This window comes from Clarias gariepinus, chromosome 28 (genome assembly GCF_024256425.1).
Source record: "Clarias gariepinus isolate MV-2021 ecotype Netherlands chromosome 28, CGAR_prim_01v2, whole genome shotgun sequence".
NCBI classification, from domain to species: Eukaryota; Metazoa; Chordata; class Actinopteri; order Siluriformes; family Clariidae; genus Clarias; species Clarias gariepinus.
The window spans coordinates 7,047,421-7,070,744 of record NC_071127.1 but is presented as its reverse complement, the minus strand read 5'-3'; the positions used below and the strand labels follow the sequence as shown (position 1 = coordinate 7,070,744).

Below are 23,324 nucleotides of genomic sequence, written 5' to 3'. Positions count from 1 at the left end.
GTTATGATATTATATTATGATGCAGAACATGCCTGAAATAATCCCTATTCCTCTACAATCTCACATCAATCTCTTTAAATTTATCACTTTTAAATTATTGATAGCAATTTGATGGAAGTTAGGGGAGGAGTGATACTGCAAGCTATTTTTTAGAACCTGAACATTAACACCTTATGATTCAATTATATACCAGCAAACTGGTGACAGGATCATGGGCACCCAAGGCTTACCCATGCCTTTGGCGACCAAGGGCAAGACCGCCTGGTCCAATCCCACACAAAAGCACAAACTGCACAAGTCTGATACATGGAAGCCCCACCTCTCACGTGACAACATCCAAAGTATCCACCTGGAGCCAGACACCACAGCCTGCTGAGCCACACAAAGGTCCTCTAGAGCCACACTCCAAGGGACCAGAGCCAGCCTCATGGCACAAAGAGAACCAAAAAACCAAGTGGTTATTTATAATGTTCTCTCTCTCATCGTTTATACCCCTAAATCCTGTATACAGGGTCGTGTGGGGCCTGGAGCCTATCCCAGGAGACCAAGGGCATGAGGCGGGGTACACCCTTAGACAGGGTGCCAATCCATCGCAGAGCACTCACTTAAACTATGATGCCGCATGACTCAGCTCAAGAACATCATGTTATAGAAATTCCTAATAATTGTATGTTTTTCATTTGAAACAAACAAACAAACAAACAAATAAACCAACAAAAACTGAATGTTCTGTTGTTGCAAAGCTCACTCTTAAAGACACCACAAAATACCAACAACAGTAACACAGCAAAAAAGCTCCAGTCTGTTTTTTATGTACAAGGCAGTTCCAGCATTACGGCTGTGACATTTGGACTCACATTATTAAGCAAAAAGCCTCAAAGCATGGACAAGCTTAGGATCAGGAAAATACATTTGCATAAACCTTTATGTAATCTCTTAGACTAAAAAACAAACAAATCCTCGAAATTCTCATGATCATTTACATGCTGAGAACATACAGCATTTTATCACTTTTATAGACGTGACATTAAACAGACATGCTTTTACGAGAGAGTACAGGTTTTCTACAAACTCTGTAAACTTTAAACACATCTGCTGGAAGTGTTTCACTTGTACCGTGAAAAAAAAAAATCAGATTTGAAACACTACAATAGGGTTAACGATGTGACATTTTCATGTTATGGATTCGACGTGTGTCTGAATCAGTCTTCTACAAGCTTCATAAAGAATTTACACTTAAATAGTGTTTTAACATGAAACATTTTAAATAGTGATTATGAAATACCTAACTATGAAATTATTAAATCAGTGATTATTGCTGATGGTTTTTTTTTGGTCCTTTCCTTTCTCATTCTTTTCCTTTGTCACTTTCATCCCTTTATTGCCTCTTTGTGCTTTTAAACTTTTAGCAATCGACATTAAGGTTTAAATTACGTAACAGTTGAGTCACTCTAAGCTCACTCTATGTTTTATAAAAGCCCTATGAATTATGCATACTTTCCCCCCTATGGTAAGCTTGTCTTTTGCATGAAATCGGCTTACACATTTATACATATAAACAAAAATCTCACCATTTGGTTAAATGTACATTAAGAATGCTAACCTGTTTTTATACACTTTTATACTGACCTCCTAACAGTTCAGGAACATAAGATACAAGCATAATTGCATGTAAATTATAATTTTTTTTAATTACTTGCAAGTTTGTTCATGTTTTATCTTGCTTCCGTCATGCTTAAGTACTACCGCCTGATAACTCCTATGCTCTCGCTGTTAATTAATCCATCTCACCTGGTTTATCGACTCAGTTCCACATGAAGCTCTTTACACATGAGCACACAAACCAAAGAAGTGTCCACCGGTTGTACAGCTCCCCAGGTAACAGATATCAAGCTGAGAACACTGTCTGCACATGATGAGTTGATTAAACTAAGTCTGCAAGACTATTAAACTAATAGAATAGATTGAATTTTATATAGTAACAACACAATCCCTCTGACTGAGGAACAGTTTCTTAGTAACACAATTTGGTGGCTAAATCTTGTGAAAATGGTTCCTCATACTCCCAGAACCACTCTTAGCTGACAGGAATTACCCAATCGCAGGGCGCGTTCACGTCCTAACAGACATAGTATCTTTAACAGTTATCTTTTAACAGTCCAATATATCTTTATATATTTTATAAGAACAACCTATAATGCACATGCAAAACATACACATACATACAAAAGCATTTATCAAGTTATTTGTGAGCATTTACACGATTTTTTTTTACTTGCTTGTGTATGTTTTACACATTACAAGACTAACCAATGTGAACCTTAATGTACAGGAATGAAATTACTATTGTGCATTGCTGCACTTTTACAGAATATGTGAAACATACTTTATTTATACACTGCCTGGCCAAAATAAAGTCACCATTTGAGAAGGATCACATCATTGGGCTGCATCAAGCCAAGAAAACAACTAATTAGATCTGAAATACCTGAAACTGGGTTTAGAACCATTTAACACATTATTCAAACCTGGAAATATAGTGCTAAAACGTGATGGACCATCACGTATAGAGATAGCTTAAACACACAATGTGATAAGAACTCTGGAACTTAGAGTTCTTAGAAGGACTGGAACTTAACCACTGTGTGGCCATAGTTTATTCAGTTGCTTTGGTTTAGACTCAGCAACTATATGAGGCCATAAAATGAAGCCAGCTGACGACCTGAATGTTTCGACTGACCAGATCATAACATCTATGGAGTTTTTTTTTCTTTAGGGCACGGAGCATATTCCAGGACAGATAGTGTTGTTGTTGGTATTTCGGCTGCTCCCGGCAACGGGTCGCTACAGCAGACGATCCGGTCCGCACACAAGCTTGGCACAGGTTTTACACCAGATGCCCTTCCTAACACAACCCTCTCATTTTATCTGGGCTTGGGACAGGCTCTTCATCCAGTTGTTGGGAATCTAATTGTAACCCGGGCCCACCGTATGGCAGGCGATGATGATGACACCAAATCGCTAGTCTGAAAGATTTTAAGTTGGTGGAACTTTAAGGTGACAGTTACTGTTACTTAGGGACTTACAGATACTTAAAATATTAAATTTGTTCAGCTAACTTGTAAAGTGTCATTTCTACAAACTCATAAATACCAAAAAGTTCTAAATACTCATCAAGGTCTATTAATTTGAACTAATTGTAATTATTAAAGTTAACAGTACTCAATATGTTTAATTACTTTGAGCATTAGGGTTTACAGTGTAGCTCATTAAGCGCTGTTCACAACCTCATTAGATAAATAGATCCTCAGATATAAATACGATATTAAAGTTGTGATTTTTTTTTTTTAAAGAGCAAGTGGGAAAAAATGGCGGTAATACAGTCGATCTGTCTACAATACAGTCCTGTCAGATGCATGGAGGGGGGGAGGGGAGGGGTGATGAGGGGAGGGGGCGGGGCTCAGATACGGTGCACCTGGCAACGCTGTACGGGACGCCGAAAGGCTCAAAAAAAAAAAAAAAAAAAAAAAAGCGTCGTCACCCGCGAAACAAAAAGCGCGGCGCGTTCGCGTGTCCGCTGTCAGTGTGCACGTGAGCGCCGAGCGGGACTGAGGGCGCCGGGATTGAAAGCGCGCGCGCACACACACACACACACACACACACACACACTGCAGGTCGGCTCTGGTGTCGCAGGAGCGGGTGGTGTTTGTTTGTTTGTTGGTTGTTTGTTTGCTGGGTGTCCTGAGACTGTGTGGATTGAGAGTCATGTCCCGGAGGAAACAGAGTAACCCGCGCCAGTTCAAACGCCTCCTGAGCAGGACGGCTCACCCAGGTCACGGAGTTTATATTATCAGTCTACTTCACTCATCTCTCACTCACCATCAGCATGTCCTTATGCATGAACGTTAAGCTCTGGCTCTGGGTTAGAGGGGCATGCCAGCGCGCGCGCGCGTGTATGTGTGTGTGTGTGTTGAAAAAAAAAATCATCATGCATTATAACATTAACTTGATAATGATGATGATGATGTTTCTTCTTCTTTGAAAATCTTTATGCACTACTTTAAGATGCTGTTGATGTGCACTAATATATTTGCCATTGTATTTATGTGTGCATGTGATTATGTGTTGTTATAACAAAAATAGTATCATATTATTACAAAATGACATTAACTTTTGGGATCAAAATGATAACGATGACGTTTCCTTTTCTATCTTTTTTGTATAAGCGCCTTACACTAAATAAGACCGCTTTGTTAATGCATACAAAATCCACCAAACTGAGGATTGTTAACACACACCTAACCGTAACTTAAATCAACTTAATTAAAGATTAGGAAGTAATCATTTTCTTTATTGGACAAGTGAATATATTTTGCTATTATTATTGTTAAACTATTTATGAACGTATTATAAAACATAAAGGTAGCGTCTCAGGGTGACATCGTGAACGTGACATCTTTACCGTCTTTAGTTTTTCATTTTCATGCATTAAATATTAAGGTAAAGTTTTATCTGAAAGTCAATCAAAGATACGTCCTAAAGTACACAAGATGTCCCCGCGTTAGAGTGTGCTGGTTAATCATATAACAATTTTTTTTTTTGTAATTACTGTACATGTGCTCTATACGTAACTGTGTACCAGTGTAGGAATAATCTACACTAGCTCCAATACATGTACATTTATATATTTAAAAAATGGATTTAAGGCATAATAAATGAAATATAATTAGTAAAATTAGTATAAATTGTTGCAGCATAATTACCATGATAGATTTATTCGATTGTTATTTCTGTTTCTGGGTTTTAATGCTAATTTTCTAAAGCGTGTGAAGACTCTTCACCAGTCAGCTCTATTACAGATGTTACAAAGGACAAAAAGGTCATTATGTAGTTTTTTTTTTTTTTAAATCTCCCTCCAACGTATTGCGCCGTTATCTAACCCATGGAGATTGCCCCACTATTTTTATATTTTGCCTATTCCATTCTTTGGGTGTCCCTCTGGTGCACAGATAAAGAGAAAGTGCTGAAAGAGCTCCATTAATTTGCCCTGATGACTGCAGTGATAAGGGCAGATAATGGACTTGATAAAGCATGCGTCTGTGCTTGCGTGTGTGTGTGTGTGGGAGAGCAGAGATATCATCACACACACGATTATTGCCATTAAAATTCCAGCTCTGCAATCTGCGCCGCACTGATAATCCTCTCCGGACGATAAGACAAAGAAAATCTTCTCTCTTTATTAGGTCTTCTGGATATTCTGATAATACTGTGATAAATTCTGTATTTCTCCTGACCCTTCATTTTTCTCCCCCCTGCAAAGATCTCCTTTTTCTCTGCTTCCGAACTCTTATGAAGCGATAGGGTCATCTTTTCTGTTTTACTCCTGCTTCCACCCCCCCTTAACCCTCCCAGCACTGGGGTTTTATTGTAATAAGAGTTAGATCTGAAAGGCATATAGTGAGCTAGGAGCATATTATCATCCGTTATCAGTTCTTCTTCGCTCCATTGAGCCGAACCAGCTGTTATTCCCACCCTTATCGCCCAGTTTGTGACCGGCGGGGCAGTAAATATGCCCCCTTTGGTGGGATAAATCTATGACAGTGGATTAAAAGAGTGTGATGAGAGGAAGCGCTGCAGCTTCTTCTGCGAGAAAAAAGAGATGCTGAGATGCGAATCTTAGTTTTTTTATGTCGCTGCTGATGAGGTACTGAGACGTGCATTATTTAAAGCTCAGAATACTGTGGTAAAAAATAACTAGTCGAAATACATACATAAAAGAATTGTAATATTGATAATGTACAAACTTTAAGATGTAAATCGACTGTAAAAAAAAAAAAAAAAAATAATAATAATAATACTGAAATAAACTATTTTAATTTCACCTGTCTAAATTATTATATTATTTTATTTGCTTCTTAAATTTTTTATAATGTAGATTTAAAAAATATCCAGTCGGAAAGGATGACAGGACATTTTTTTTCATTAGGTGCACTTTTATTTTCAGTCATCTTTCATCTTCATGCATAATATATTTCATAATTATTTTTATTCTTTATTTTACGACAGTAATGATTGCTTAATTCAAAAGATGTGACTTAATTTTCCATAACAGCAGTATATTTTCCTTCCAAAATTGCAGGTTTATATTAATGCACTCCTTGTAATCTGTAAATGGTTCCTATAGAAACTCCTTAACTGTAACATGTAACTATAGTAACTATAAATCTAACTGTAAATGATATAATAATAATAAGTGTTAACAACAATTGCAATGGCAGATTGCTGTGGTATATAAGGAGCAAAACACTTCTGTAAAGAATTGAGTTCATGGTGATAAGAGTAACTCCACTTTATCACAACATTGTGTAAATTCATTCATTTCCTGTAACGGCACAACGCCGGGAGTTTCATTCCTGCACTTTGTGTTAAAGTCCTCTTATCTATGAGAACTCGTGGACATTAGGACAAAAAGAGTTTTTTTTATAGTGTGAGTGTGTGTGTGCCCTGCGGTGGATTGTCACATCGTTCAGGGTGAAACCCACCTCGTGCCGCAGGTTCCCTGGGATAGGCTCCACGCTCCACGTGACCTTGTGCAGGATAAGTGCTATAGAGAATGAGTAAAGAAACTGAAAAAATGTAACTGTCTCTACTTAAACCTTTCTTAGAGTGTGGTTTAGCCTTTTGTACATTTTGTGCAACTGTATTGTTTGGTTTTTTTTTATGCAGTTTGCGGGTCATGTGACCAATTGAATGTTCGTACACATTATACCTCACTTATAAAAAGTAATATGAAGTCAGTAGATAAGATTTGTATTGTATTTCCAACCATGAGTTGAACAGACTGAAAATGTCTTGTCAGGTGTTAAAATCTTAAATTATCCAGGGGTCAGGTTTCTACTAGAGAGCCAGACCGCACAGTAAACGGTGTTTAGTCCGGGTCCGTGTGCATGAAGTTTGCATGTTCTCCCCATGCTTGGTGGATTAGGCTAATTGGCGTCCCCAAATTGCTCGTAGTGTGTGATTGATGACCGATGGTCCTACCACGGTCGTAAGAATGGGAATAAATACAATGATCACTATTGGACTACAAAGAGGTTCCTAGTTGGATGAGTTGAGAATTAAATGACACTCGTTATGGGCGCACCCAATTCAGTGTGGCAGTCTAACAAATGCAAGAATCATGGGAATTTTGATGAAACTGCAGCTAGGAAGGAAAAACATGATTGTGTGGAAGTTTTCTGAAGTTATTTGCAGACTGATTGCTTAGCAACTTAAACATAAAGAGAAAATATAAAGTATGAACTGATGTAGTGCTTTACCTCATACTGTCAAAAACGTCACTGAATATGAGCATTAACACCCAGAGGTATAGCAGGGCAAAGCTAACACACGTTCTCTGAGGTAATTTATTCTAAACAAGCTTTTGTTGTTCATTATATAGTGATAACTGACGTACTGTGGAGTACTATGGGGGTAAAGGTAACAGTCTACGCCAAACATTGTAGGACATTTTGGAAAGGATTAGTTGTCATTCTCCAACATGAACACCAAACTGTTTTCAGATCCCTTGAAGACAAATGTCTCCACAAGGGATACGCAATTTTTTCTGCCGATTTATCGTTTAACCATTTCTCGCCTCAACCGCGTAGCAACAAATCCTCTTTCTCCTTATTTGTGAATATTTTCTGTCACTTTGCTGACATACGGCTGTCAGAATATGATAAGTTTCTTTCATTATTATATCCTTTTTCGAGACGTCAAGGTTTGTCAGCTCATCTTTATTCTGTTTTTTTTCTTCTTCTTTTTCTTTTTTTTTTCCCAAAGCCATTTTGATTATCTTCATCTGCCAACTGTCAGCGCTCCGTCTCTATGAGATCGGCGTAATATAAAGCAGGGTTATTGTGTGCCAGCTTTCTCAGCAGCATCTGTTCAGCACTAATGAGCTATGAAGTGCTGTGGCTCACTGGCCTACGAAGCAGGAAGGAGATGGATATGAGAGCCAGAGGAGCCAACTGTTCCTCGACGCTTTTATAAGCACTGCAGTGTCATAACAGTGATGTTTATCAGAGTTAGGAAGTATGAGACGCAGGATCAAACTCTAAGTCTAACATTAATGTAGCATTCAGGCCTAAAAGAAAGATAAAGCGACTGCTGGACAGCTGCCAATGTTAAAAGAAAACTCAGACATTGAGTATGCCATTTGATTAAGACAACAGTCCACCAATTTGATTGGACGGTAATTGGAGTGGCGTTCCAAGAGTGCTGAGTGCTGATACTTTGGTAGAGCGGTAGAGTTAGTGACACTATGAGCACACGTGTCAAATGATACTGTTTTTAATAAATACAAAAAAACTTAAGTCAAAAAACTTTTGACTTAAAACATGAAAGCGCATCAGATAAAAAAAGATGAAAGGAACTGAGGGAAACCAGTTTGACCAGCTGTACCTTTAATGGGAACCTACAAATCACTGTGAGCTGTAAAGTAACTATAAAGTAGAGTTGCCAATTTTGCACATTTTTCTTTTTCAAATCAGAATTGATTAGCCAGTTCTAAAAAATGATAAGACGTGCAATTTTACTCAGTTTACAATCAATTTAAACAGTTCTGTCACCACAATTACAGCAAATTTATTATATAAGTTAATGAAGCCCAAATAGTTCGAAACAATCGAACAAACAGGAATAAATAAATAAACAAGGCTTTCCTAAATCAAATTCTATAATTAGAATCCACAGCAAGTCTGTCCTCTTGTGGTGAACAAGTTAATAGTTACATGAGCCACGGAGAAATATTACAAAAAAATTAACTGATTAATAATTAATCCTTAACCTTCCTATCATAATGTTTATCATGAAGGACATCTGTTTCCAATCCCATATAATTTCTTATTCATACATAAATTATGTAAATAAGCAATATCGCAATAATGTGGTTGTACTAAGTATTACCATGGGTGTGACTGGCTACTGTCCTGCACCTTTGGCCAAATCGTAGGAGCGATAGTTTACTTTATACACATTTATAGTTATGTTTAATGACAGTGAAACAAGTTCCTGTTTTCACTTAGATAATAAAAACTACTCATAGTTAGTTGATTCTGATTGGTTAGAATGAGTTGATTAATTTCTTATACTTCACGTTTATATACTCAGTCGTGTATAATAATGCACTTGCTTTATCAATTCTGGAGCAACAGTGTACAGTACACAGAGACGTTTATGGGGGACACCCCCGAAACTGATTACAAACTTTAGCTTCTCAGCTGATTTAGAAGGTGATGATGATCAGGTATGTCCGATGTCCACTCATTACTCCTATCCCAGGCTTAATCGAGACAAAGTTACATTATGTTTAACAATATCTGTGATCAACAGCACCATTTCTGAGGAGGGGGGCAAAGAAAGGATGTTTATTTGACAGCCCATAATCACTATCAGTGATGTCCAGCAAGCAGATGTTTATCACTGACTCCATCATTGAACCAGGAAGCTCGATGCTAATCGATTATCAGTGCTTTTGAACAGAAACAATGATGCAATCGTTTAGTCTGGGTTACACACTTAAAAAAACTGTCTTTCAGTCATTGGTGTCTTTGAAAGTACTAGACAGAGCATGGATTTTTAAATCGAAGCCTTTTCACGTTCTTGTGAAGCTCGTCAGGGTCAAGACGACAATACTTGTGTCTTTAACGTTAGCTAGAAATGAAAGAAAGTTAGAGAGTTTATATTTTTACTAGTATCTGGTTTGTCTTTTATTTGAAATTAAAACTAATAAATTGTGCCTAGTCATGTAATTATAACAAACTTTAAATATCTGTAACCTAGTTAGCTTTAGGCAAGTCTGATTTAGGCATGTAACCTACAGTACGTGGAGGCAAGGAAGCCTTAGCTTATGGTTTGCCTTGACTATTTAAGCATTCACATCAACTTACAAGTTCATGTTTTTTATATAAATTAATTACTGACTTCATTCATTCATTTTCTATTCCGCTTACCATGTGTACAGGATCGCAGGGCCCTGGAGCCTATCCCAGGAGACTTAGGGCACAACACTCCCTGGACAGGGTGCCAGTCCATCCCAGGGCACACATCCACACACTACAGACAATTGAGATGCTATTTAGCCTAAGAGGAAGTGTGAGAGGAAACTGGAGTACACAGAGGAAACCCACTAAAGCAAACTCCATGCACACAGACGCGAGGCGGGAATCGAACTCGTACCCTGGAGGTGCAAGAAATATTAAAACAGACTGCCTACAAGTAGCTTTGGATTTTGCTAAATTTTTCTAGCTGCTTAGCATGTGAGGTAGTTAGCAAGGCAGGCTAAAGCTTTTGCCATTTGTGCTGGTTAGCAAGTTGGTAGTTAGCAAGATGGTGTGGCTAAATAGTTTTAGCCACATTGTATACAGTTAGCAAAAGTACACAAACTCCATACTCAAGTAAAATGTACAAGTACTAGTAGAAGTACTATTTATAATTTTTTTTTCTCAAGTAGAAGTACTACATGCTCTAAAATGTACTTTAAGTACTCCTCAAGAAAGCGTTTTCTGATGAAAGTGAAAAAAGTGGCATTTTAAGGTATTTTAAACACAGTTAAGGTGAAAGTGAATTGAAGTGATTTGGGGTGAATTCTCTATGTAAAATGTAGTGAGTAAAAATACAGGTTTTTCCTAAAAAATTTATTGAGTAGAAGTAAAAAGTATCACATAAGGGAAATACTCAAGTAAAATACAGATACTAGGGGGAAAAAAAACTTACGTACAGTAGCAAAGTATTTGTATAGTACTTCATTAATTGCTATCTCTGGTTAGCAGGCTATTTTTTGCTAGTTAGCAAGTCACTTTAAATGGACCTGGACAGCTTGCATAACTGTAAAACTTGAAATAATCGCTTTTGTTGTGCTAAAAAAGATTTTCTAAACTTTATAGACAATTTATAAAGCGCAGATTGCAATTTTATGAACAGAGTTTGGCTGAATGATTGGCGATGTAGAGAGGACGATACACTGGGATTTATTATTGTCAGGTGCTTCAGTCATTGCAAACTCTCGTGCACAAGCAAGTCTCAAGAGAATAACTCACTTTCTTTGAAATTTAGCTCGCTGCTAGTTAGCAAAGATTATGTTTTTTCTCTGTAATCCTATCGCTAACCCCCGATCCTCCGGCTCATGCTAAGAAGCAGCAGATGAGACATCGTTGTGCTGATACAGCGGACTGGGGAAAAAGAGAGCGACGTTGTGAAAAAGCTTTATTATGCTGCAGCGTTTCAGCTCCTATTCATGTCTCGCTGCTGTGTAATCATTCCTCCTAATCTCATTTACAGATACAGCAAAACAAAGAGTGTGTAGTGTGTGTGTGTGTGTGTAGTGTGCGTGTGTGTGTGTATTCGTCTGTGTAAGGGAGAGAGAGAGAGAACAGGCGGGGATTAGGAAAAGCCAGAGATCACTGATGGGAAGAATCGCATGAGAACATATTAAGGGGAAAGTTTATTCAATACAAATGTGATTGATGTTCTAAACAGGAACATGAGAATATCAGTCTAGACATACATGTACGTGATGTTTCGTACAGTTATAGATAACATTAGAAATTGACATTCAGAAGTTTTTTAATTGGTGTATCAAGGTGTTGAACCACACAAGTGAGCTGACCAATCAGTCATCACTTCATCTATGCATCTAACGTAATGTCTAACCTACATGTTCCTGTACTCACTTTTTTCCTGGTTGTGAGGCTGGATTAAATGGGACTTTAGTCCGTCACGTCAACTGTAATGTTTCCTGGAGGTGGAAGGAAACTGGAGAACCCCAGAGAAGCAAGCAAGTGGAACATGAAAAAAATCAAACTGCGGAGTCTGGAGGGCAATTTGCTCTGTTGTTTTGGTGAAGCTGTCTAGATATGTAGTATTTTTTTTATTCTAGCTGTTTGTCTGGCTAGCATATCCTGTAATGCTAAACCCAAATTTCTGTTATATAATAAAAGGCATTCGCTGAAAGAGGGACTCATGACTAGTTCATTATTTAATTTAAAACAGGACAGATAAACCAGTATAATGGATAGAAAAAAAAACATGTCCAAACCAGGATTCATCCCTCAGTAGAAGCATCCTCATCTTTGGTGGTTTGTGTTAGCGAGATCTAGGCATCATGCCACCAAGGCTGAGGCGTCCCACATCCTGTGCCAAAAAGACCCGCTGCTTGATTGATGCAGTGTGTGCTAGTTCTACAGGGAAGCATGCTGAGTCCAAATTTCATACATATACTCTCTCTCTGTCCCTGTCTCTCATATACTGTATATACACAAACACACACTCAAGTAAACATCATACTGACAGATAATCCCTGGGATTTACAGTTATCTCAGAGTTTTGAGTATTTCTAGTTGCGCTCCAGCTACAACCGTGAATTAGCTACTTGATTAACTTGTGTGTGAATTGTGAGGAAAATGATCATATTATGCTAATTTCTGCTGAAACAGCACAATATAATTTTTAGTTTAGGTATGAACCTCAGAGAAATGAGCTACAAAGCTAGTTCAATAGTTAGCCATGGTGTTATTTCACCAGTGTAAATATTTTAGAATGTAAACTTTTAAACGTGAAAAGATAGAGTATATTGTAGATTTTTTGGGATTTTCGGGATACCTCGGGAATACGAACCGTCCGCTTCAAGAATTTTCAACCTTCAGGATATGAAGCATTTAAGCATATGAGCAAACGAACTGAACGCTGACTAAGTTGCGCGTCCAGTGGAGCCTTGGATTACGAGCATAATTCGTTCCAGAAGCAGGCTCATATTTCACAACACTCCTAAACCAAAGCAAATTTTCCCATAAGAAATAATGGAAACTCAAATTACTCATTCCACAGCCCAAAAAATAACATTATGTTATAAAATAACATAAAAATAACTAACACAAAATAGAAAAAAACTGAGCTGTATATATATATATATATATATATATATATATATATATATTAATGAAAAGAATGTTTTATCGGAAAAATAAAGGTACCAAGGAACATCATTAATGACACTCGCGTGAGCGCATACTACGGAATCACTGCTGTAAAGTAAAAATAAAACAAAATAAACAGCACTTTACATTTGAAAAGAATCGCAACAGGCACACACAAAATTAAATATGTTTCACACAAACACACATTGTCACAGTGTCATAGTAAACAGCGTGCACCGATGTTGATTATACCAGTAAGAGACGCGCACTAAGACCCAGCAGGGGAGACAATTGCCCACAATTCCGTAGCTCAAGAGAGAGAAAACCCATTGGCTCAGTTGTAATCATGTGACGCTCTGCGTCAAAACAAGAAGCACGTGTGATACATGATCCTCAGTGCTCGTAAACCAAAACTTGTTAGTTTTCCAAGTCAACATTTATTTAAAATCTTTGCTCGTCTTGCGGAACACTCACAAACCGCGTAACTCACAATCCGAGGTTCCACTGTACCTTTGTGACCTGCTCAAAACTAGTTTTTGCGTCAGTGAAAACCTAAGCAAAGTGAGTTTACATATATATATATATTTTTGCATTTTGTGTGAGAATTAGGAAAAACACAGCACCATGAGCTCTAAGAATGTTATCAAGGATGGTAGCAACAAGAAAAGGGAGGCGCTTTGAGTTTGTTTTTTAAAGCAGCTGATGCCAAGAGGAATCATAACTTAGGGATTAAGTGAGGTTTAATGTCTATTTAATTTATGTCTTTTCTAAATGTTTTGGTTGTTTTTATATGCAAAAATATGATTCTAGTGTAGGAAATTGGTAATATTGGTAATATTTTTGGATGGCTGGATTGGATTATCTGCATTTACATTATTTTCTATGGGAAAATGTGTCTCACAATACGAAATTTCGCCTTAAGAACTCACCTCCAGAAAAGATTAAATCCATATGCCGAGGTACTGCTGTAAATACCTCACTGTATTTAGTTTAGGAGAAAACAGGTAACAAACGAAAAGCTTAACTTCAAAGCACTTCTTGTAAGTCATTGTGGATAAAAGCATCTGTCAAATGCCTTGATGTAAATGCAACATGTGACAGTTATTTCATGTTGTTTTCTTCTTGATTTTTCCTCTTTTGTCCTATAGGACTGTTTGAGAATGGACAAGCGGACTTGGACGACAGGGACTATGAGGAGAAAGAGATCCTGAAAGATGAAGAAGCGACTGTAGACCAAGAAACGCAGTCCCCTTTAGACTCTGAAAACGTCCAGGTTAAAAATGAGGATGATTCCAGCGCAGGTGAGAGCGCAGGCCTCAGATTAGAGGCATTATGAAGGATTTACAGAGCATGAGTGGCAGATACATCTCAATATCAACTGTTCAGAGGAGATTATTGTATATTTTGGATAAACGCCTTCAGTATTGTTTTACAGTCTAGAAAGAAATCAAGATCAAGAACGACCACAGAGGTGTGCCCACACTTTTGACTAGATAGTGTATATTTCTCGCAAGCTTTTCGAATTTCTGTATTATTTGAGGGTTTTTGTGAAATCAAAAATTCGTAAAAAAAAAAAAAAAAATCTGGTAAATTTTAAATAAACTGAGATATAAAGAGTTAATAAAGTGGAAAGCAGCCCGAATCCAGCAAGCATAAAGTGATTAAACACCTACATATTTAAATTCAGAATCACAAGATTAAAGGCGGTGTCTCGGGTCAGTGCTGAGATTCGACCTTACAGCCATGTGGATGTTGGTGGTGAGAGTGTTCGCTCCTCACTAGCACATCCTAAACAGTGTTCCGAGTAAACATTAACATTAGTGTGTTTGTTGTTGCCCTCGGAGAACATCATCGGCTCTTTGAACTGAAATTCAATTCCTCTTGCTCGATCCTCAGAAGTGTGTTCATAATTTGCCGTACTCTCTCTCTCTCTGCTGCTTTTTATTTCTTGCTTACATATGATGAATCTGCTCTTTGAAACGCCTCTGCATTTCCTCTCAAAAGTTCGGCATGTGGAAATTAGAGCGCGTACACCTGTTTCGCCTCTCAGCGAAGAATTTTTCAAAAGAGCGAGCAATCTTTCGTTGTTGTTTTTTTTTTTGTCTTGAATTGGCGGAACGACATACGTGGGCATCTTTTGTTCTGTCTGAAAGGGATCCAGGCAGGCGAGCTCGTTTGAGGAGTCGGCACGCAGATTGTAATTTATTTTAGTTTCAGGCTGTGCTCCGTGTTTTGTCGTAAACAAGAAAGAAGGCGTGATCGCTCGGAAACGGAAATGAATATTTATTATTTTGAGGAGTTTAGAAGAAGAGTCTGTTTTCTAATGTCCTGACCGTGAGTCTCTGAAATCGTACAAAGCAAATGTTACTTTTTAAACCTTCACCTTGGTCTACCTTAAGTAAATAAGGAGTAGAATGAGCGCTCCTAATCTTCAACTCTCAAAGTAAAGGCTTCTCTAATTAGGAAACACTCTGTTATAATAGAAGAATTCTGTGCTCTGATTCTCCAGAAGGTGTTGATTTAAATTGTGCAGTGACAATTTATAGGTTTATATTGACGCATTATCGTTTCTATAGTAACATCTCACTCAAAGCACACATATTGCACTTTAAATGAATAGAAATGTAAAAAAACTTTCCAAAAACTTCTTATTTCATACGACTAATTCACAAGTTTATGTTGTTTTGCCTAAAACGGTTTTTGCTAACCTGCGTGTGTTTGTGTGTTTGTGCGTGTGTGTGTCTGCACCAGAGGCAGAAAATCCGTAATCACTGTTTAATTAAGGAACCGTCCTATAGCTTCATTCCGTTCCTCTGCTGTAATTAAACATTTCCAATAAGTTTAGTCACAGAGCTTAACACACAGACTGAGTGTGTGAGGGAGTCACTGATGTCTCTCTTTCTCTCTCTCTCTGTGTTTCTTTTTAGAAATCTCACACTCACACACATACACATGCTCGCACACACACATATGAGGAAATATAACTTCCAGACTGAGTTAGGGAACTTTTGCCCCAGTTCAGCTCTTTTACACCTTCTTCAGGGCTGTTGAAGTACTTTAGAACTCTTAATATGTGCTTTATTATGGTTCATGACCTCTTAAAGACTATTTAAGGGTTCCTTTATGCTGGGACTACGTTTAGGCTCCCGTAACATGTTTTACGGCTAGTTAGTAGATCTTGTAAGGGAGTCATTTAGTGCACCTTTTGGGCTGATGTAGGTTTTCTTTAAGGCATTTGAGGGTTCTTCAGGGGACCTTTGGGGTTTCTTTAAGGTAACTTTAGTATTTATTGCATCTTTAGGATTCTTTTCTTTTATATCTTTTGTGTTCCTTTTGGTTATGTTTAGGGTTCTATTAAGACAGCTTTAGGGTTTGTTTAGGCAATCTTTTTGGCTCCTTTAGGGGTCCTGTCGAGTATCTTTGGGGTCCATTTAGGGCATCTTTAGAGATTATTTAAGGTATCCTTGGTGTTTCTTTAGGGTATATGGGGTATATCTCCTGTAGGGTCTCTTTAGGTTTCTCTCAGGGTCTTTAGAGTATATTTAGGGCATTTATATGGTTTCTGTGAGTATTATTAGGTTTTCTTTAGGGAACCTTAAGAGCATTTTTAGGGCTCCTATAAGTATCTTTATGGTTCTTTAGAATATATTAGATTTATGGGATCTTTATTGTTCCTTTGGGGCATTTTTAGGTCTCCTTTAGGATAGCTTTACAGTTCCTTTGGGACATGTTTGGGGCTCCTGTAGTGCATCTCCTGTAGGGCATTTTTAGGGCTTTTGTATGATACCTTTAGGGTTCTATTTTGGGCTCCTTTAGGTCAGTTTCATGGTCTCTTTATGGATGCTTTAGCATTCTTGTGCTATACACATGATTTTGTTCGTGATCACATATCCTAATATCTTAAAGTTTGACTCTGTAAATCAACAAATATTAGAAACGTATACCTTACCCATTGCCTTCTCTGTTGAACAGGGGAAGCGGGTGGACATCAGGAAGCAAAAAAAGAAGTCAGTGAAGGAGACAGTGGAAAATACCCGGGGAGCCCGACGGTGTCAGAGGAGTGGGATGGTCCCAGTAAGTTCTCTGTCCATTCCTGGTGATGGGTTCATCCACTGTAGATTGTTTATTGCGATTAAAATTATAACTAGATATAAAAGTTTGTTTAGACAAACTTTAAGTTGGCTTGAGAAAGCCGGAGATCGAAGTTTAAAAGTGTGAAAAGTTTAAAATAGTTTAAAAAGTTAAAAAAGTTAAAACAGTTTAAGTTTAAAAGGTTTAAAAGACAAATAGATAGATAGTGTCAGACAGATAGACAGTTACAGATATATAGATTGATAGATAGATTTATAATTGAGTCTATTATATGGAGTCTATTATAATTATTGGTAAGGTTACTGTACCAGAAGAATAAATATAATCAGACGTGTGTGTGTGTGTTATTTTAGCAGCCATGTCATTCATTCAAAATTCATCTTTTTTTGTTTTTTTTTGTTTTACTTGGAGATTATTTGATTCATCATTAATCATAATCAAACTCAGGGTTAGAGTGTGGCTTAACCTACAGCTTTCTAATGACAAAAAATCATCACTATTGTGTGATTAAACATTCCTTATTAAACACTAAGCAGCATTACTGATCATCTCCAGACCCTGAGCTCTTATCTGCTTTATATCTCATTACAACAATGCTCTCTCTCTCTTACACACACACACACACACACTCTAGTGATACATGATTAGATAGAGCTTTTTTTACCGTAACAATCCTCAGTGCAGTTTTTATCAGATTATGTTTTTTTTCTGGCCCCTGGTGAAATTTGAGCCCAGAGCTGTATTATGCTACTTGTGTGTTCGTTGTGGTTTTATGTGCCTGTGTGTGTGTGTGTGTGTGTTCAATTCATGCTTAACCACTCCAGATAAATGATACATGGTTTTCACAAGTGTCTATCTGATTAAACAGTATTGTGTGTGTGTGTGTGTGTGTGTGTGTGTGTTATTTTATCAGCCATGTATACAACGTAACTGTAGTTTGTCTTTTGGATCGTTGCTTGACTATTGCAGCTTTTATTAAGAATGTTCTCGTTTCAGCTCATGAAAGAAAGTCGAGTATTAGAATTGTTGTCATGGTGATGAAATGGCTCAATCTCCAAGTTACTGACGTCGCTAGCGATTGTACTGATGGAGAACCAGCGCTTTTTGGAAATGGTTCAGCCTAAGGCACAACTGGCACCTTTAAAGAGAGAGAGAGAGAAACAGAGTTCTAGAAAGAATAAGATTCAAGGGAGCAAGAGAAAAGACAGTTAAACAGAGAAACACACACACACATAGAGACAAAAGTAAGAGACAGATTGAGTTTAAAACAGTTTAACATGCCTCTGATAGCAGTTTAATATGTATGCATTGAATTAATGTATAGAATTAAAGAAAAATCAATAACATACCTACAGTATATAAAGCATTAAAATAAATTATATTAGAACAGGGAGAGACACACACAGAAACAAAGAGAGAGAGACAGATTGAGAAAAACAGAGAGACACACAAAGAAACAAAAAGAGAGAGAGACAGAGAGACACACAGAAACAAAATAAGACAGATAAAAAGAAGACACAGAAATAAAAAGAAAAGACCGACAGAGAGAGACATACACTGGAACAAAAAACGAGAGACAAATAGAGAGAGACATAGAAACACATACAGAAACAAAAAGAGACATAGGCAGAGATGAAGAGACACAGAAACAAAAGGAGAGACACAGAAAGACATAGACTGAGAAAGAGTCACAGAAACATAAAGATAGGCACAGATAGATAGAGACACAGAAACAAAAGGAGAGACACAGAAACAGAGAGACATGTACACCTACAGAAATAAAAAGACAACACAAACAGAGGAACTAAAATAGACAGAAAGAAAGACACAGAAACAAAAACAGAGACACTGATGGATAAAGACACAAACACAGAGAAACAATAAGAGAGACTGCGACACACAGAGAGAGACACAACTGAACAAAAAGAGTCAGAGACAGAGAGGGGAACAAAAACAAAAGGAAAGAAGAAACAGACATAGAAACAAAAATATAGCCAGAGAAAGAGAGAGACACAGAGAGACAGAGACAAACAGAAAGGGCAATGTTGTGTTTGTTTGGTGAATTATGGTACACTCAGTCCTCCATACACTGTTAGAAAGGAACACAATTTTTCCTGTCGTATTAACAGTATGTATGTTTGTATGTAGTATCGGCCACACTTTGATCCTCATTTTCTTTGAAGAATTTTTCCAATTTCCGGAAATTTCAGCTTGATGTATTGTGGTCAGATCGAATCGTCAGACAGTGATGCTGGAGTTAATCCCGCTTCTAAGCCGACATCAAGCAGGAGGAAACACACTTAAGCTGAAGTTCAGAGTCCTGCGTCGCTCAGACACACCTGCTCAGTATTTCCTCTTAAACTACGCACTCAAGTCTGAATACACACTTTAGTACACACTTCACGCAACCAAGTGCTGACCTGATTCCTACTGTGGATCGAATAACGTGTCTGATTACGGGCGTACTTTAAAGGTACGGCGCGGATGAACTCGATCGGTTTCTAGGTTGTGTGTATGGAAATTCTCCCAGACTTTCTCACACACTGCTTGTGTCCGTGATGAATTAAATACAGCGCGCGGTGCAGACGCCTGTCATCTGAATTAAAACACCAGCTCATAATAATAAGAATGCTAATAATAATATAGATAATGACACTGATAAAAGGGCTAATCTGCGCCGAACAAAGCGGTGTGTTGTGCGCTGATTGCCTGCGTCGTCGCCGTATTCAATTAGGCCGCTCTCACTGCCGTATTAATCATCTTTTCAGCAAACAAGCCGGCATTAATTAAAGCGGAGCCGGCGGATAAAGACATGTTGCTGGATCATCATTCTGTTTATCAGCCGTGCACACACACACACACACACACACACACACAGTGCCTCATATAGCTTGTAGGAGTTTTTGAGCTACGTATTCAAAGCGTGCCAAAAAAGAAACACTGGAATTTGTCTCTTTTTATGGTTTTCAACTGAAAGGATTTAGAAAGCGAATCAGCGGACGATGAATCGTATTTTTATTTTTTTTAAAAGCAACGAGACAATGATTGATGCATAGTGTTTACTTGTAATTTAATTCTTAACATTGCGGTAAATAACATTGCGGTGTTTTTCTTACTTGTTTATAATTGTAACATATTTTACATTAAACAACATTTTAGATATTTTAAAGCACATTTTTAAAGGTGTATATAACTTTTGTATTCATTGACATAGTAAGGTTTATGATGTATTTAGCATTTGGTATGGAAGGAGTCTGCAGTGCCAGAGCATTGCGACAGTCGGCGGTAAGTTGTGACTGAGATTTCCGACACCTTCAGGACGTAAAGGTTTCCGCGCAAACTTAGGTTTCTCTGCAACAAGACAATGGATGTGTTGTAGTAATGTGTCACAGTCTAATTTAAACATTACGTATTATGCAAAACTTACTTTATAGTCATGTTTAGACGTTCAAATGTGGGCGTTCAAAGCAAAATGTGAGGGGAGAAAAAACTTTCCCTGCTTTTTTTTTTTTTTGTTGTTCGAGCCCAGGGTATAAAGAAACAGATTAGAAAAGAAAAGCCCCCCTCCCCCAGGGTTATTGCTCAGCCATGAGGTTTGCTGGAGGGGCGTGGCTCACCGATAGCTCATTTGCATAGACACTGAAATGGCCTGTTCAGATGAGAAGTAAAATAAAAATGTGAAAAAAATGCATTGTCTGAGGGGTGTTTATGTATTTATTTAACATTTACAGCATATAAAAGACACCCTTCTCCAGATTGACTTACATTGTTACAGTTGAGGGTTAAAGGGCCTTGCTCAAGGGCCCAACAGGGACAGTTCGGTGGTGCTGGGGTTTGAATTCGAGACCATCCAGTGCCTTAACCCCAAGCTACCCCTGCCCCTGTTTAAGCCACACTTTTTACGTGTTTGTATAGGGACACGATTGACTTCTGAGTATATTATCTATTTATTTCATAATTTTCCGATCCGATGAGAGCACAACGTGTAGTGTTTTTTATTTTATGCAGCTCATGTCAATGTGAACCTCCGCTCGGGGTGATGACCCGGTCCTGACTCAGAAGTTCTGAGTTATGAGCTTTAATCAGTCACAGTGTAATTTCACTGTACCGTGTCTCCTTCTGAACAGGATATTCTGACGAATTTGAATATTGTTTAACACACACTCAGTACAGCAATTCCCATTTTAAATCGAACATATTCCGGAATAAACAGGATCACCTGAGTGGAACGTATTCACTTTTGACAGATGGTGAAATAAGAGCTGTGTACTGCACCCGAGCTCTGTGTGGTTCGTCGGGCGAGTCCATCAGAAAGACTCACTCCCACAATCCTTTTCTTCTCCAGCTGCTTGAGTCCAAACACACTGGTTCAACCAGCCACACTAGACCGCCATCGCCCTCTCTTTATTCCTTCTTCCCTCTCGAAGAAATCACAGTGGAGTGGAGAGAGAAGTGAAATCCCACCACAATGAGCCTGAGAAATATCAGAGTGGCGTTCTCTCTTTTTTTTTTTTTTAAGCCAAAGATGGGCCGTCTCCCAAATCCTCGCGCCCTATCAGACAAATTAAAGTAAATCAAGCATGAAATGAAGCAGGAGAGCCTGGAGATAAGGTTCCTTTAAGTCCTTCACTACAGATTAGACCACTGAGAAAGAGAGAGAAAGAGAGAGAGAGAGAGAGAGAGAGAGAGATAGTGTAGTGGTCAGGGGGGTGAAGAGAGAGAGAAAGAGAGAGTGGAGGAAAAACGAAAGAAAGAGGACAGATAAAAGTAGAAGATAGAGTCTGTTTAATTTAGCATGTGAAGGAAAGGAGGTACAGTGGTCAGATGTTTGGAGAGAGAGAGAGAGAGAGAGAGAGAGAGATGGCAGTGAAGTTCAAATGAGTGAACTAACTATGAATGTGTGCATCAGTGATTTCACGTTGGTGAAAGAAAATGTAAAATTTCGCTCAACTAATTTAAAATCATTTGCTCTAAATGCATATGGATAAGGATAGTGGATTTAGTATTTGCTTTATTTTGTTAGGAAAAAGGTTTTTACGGGGTGTCTGGTTGAAGCTAGACATTTGTGCAGGACAAAATGGATGTGAAACTCATTGGGGAAAAAAGCAGCCGTGTTCATAAGCAGCGTTCATTTATTCCTCTGTAGGAACTGCCTGGTCTGGGTCACCGGGGTTTAAAGGAGAGCTATTATGCAAAATTCTCCTTTTAGACATTTTTAGACATCCAGTTAGGTTTCCAGTGTGCAAAACCACGAGAAAAGACAGAACAAACAAAAGGAATTTTTTTGTATTGTCCAGGGCTCAAACAAGCCAATTAGATTCTTCCCCTATTGTGACCTCACATAGGAAAAGCCCCTCCCCTGGTTTGTTCTGTGGAGGGGCGTGGCTCAGCAGCAGCAGTTAGAGCCATGAAAAAACATTGCATTATCTGAGGAGCATTAACACACACACACACACACACTTGAAGTACTTGAATACGTAAACCTTTAAATTAGGCTGCAGTTTGGTAAAGTTTTGCAAAATAGTGTCCAGAAAAAAATTATTCTGTTAACAAATGTGTCACAGGTAGGTACAAAAAAACAAACAACAACAACTCAGTTCTAATGACACTTTCATTCTCTTGATTGTTTACTGATGAGGTCACTCTGAAAGTAACTGAAAGTTTTTTTTTTTTTTAATGCTCTTTATGTCCTCGTAACTTAAGGTTTTGGTTTTGATAAAGAAAAGACAACAGAATATTTGATATTGTATTTTTCTTGTACAAACCAAATAAGACATTATTTATTATCATTATAATTTTATAGACTTATACATATATAATTTTATAACTATAATTATATTATCTTTTATAACTGTATAAGGGTGAGTCAAAAAGTATCCGCGTTATGGTCGTAGAATTAATTTAAATAATTTTCTGGAAAAGACTAAACATAATTTACACCATAGTATACACCATAAACAAAAATACACCATAGTTTTTTTGCTTTTCAATACTCTTTGTCCGAAGTCAACAAGCTTTCGTATTCTCTCATAAAAAAAAAAAAAAAATGTTTTAGGCTGAGCTGCGAGCCACACGAGAATGCGCCGCCGTCTTCACTTCTTCATCAGAAGTGAATCTTTGTCCTCGTAGGGCTGTTTCCAGGAGACGGAACAGGTGAAAGTCTGATGGAGTGAGATCAGGACTATAGAGAGGACGCTTTAACACCTCAAATCAGTTTTTTAAGAGTGTCAACAATGTGGGCAAAAGTGTGCGGACGTGCATTGTCATGTGAGATTT

At 37.9% G+C, this 23,324-nt stretch overlaps 1 protein-coding gene across 1 annotated transcript in view; it reads left to right on the top strand.

Moving 5' to 3' along the window:
• Nucleotides 1-3,674: 3,674 nt before the first annotated feature.
• zfpm2b (zinc finger protein, FOG family member 2b) overlaps nt 3,675-23,324 on the top strand; it is a 43,046-nt gene continuing 23,396 nt past the window's right edge. Inside the window, exons 1-3 of the mRNA XM_053489741.1 lie at nt 3,675-3,832; nt 14,105-14,257; nt 16,929-17,030. Of these exons, the coding sequence (XP_053345716.1) occupies nt 3,766-3,832; nt 14,105-14,257; nt 16,929-17,030 (322 nt within the window). The 5' untranslated portion in view covers nt 3,675-3,765. The remainder of the gene's footprint in view (nt 3,833-14,104; nt 14,258-16,928; nt 17,031-23,324) is intronic.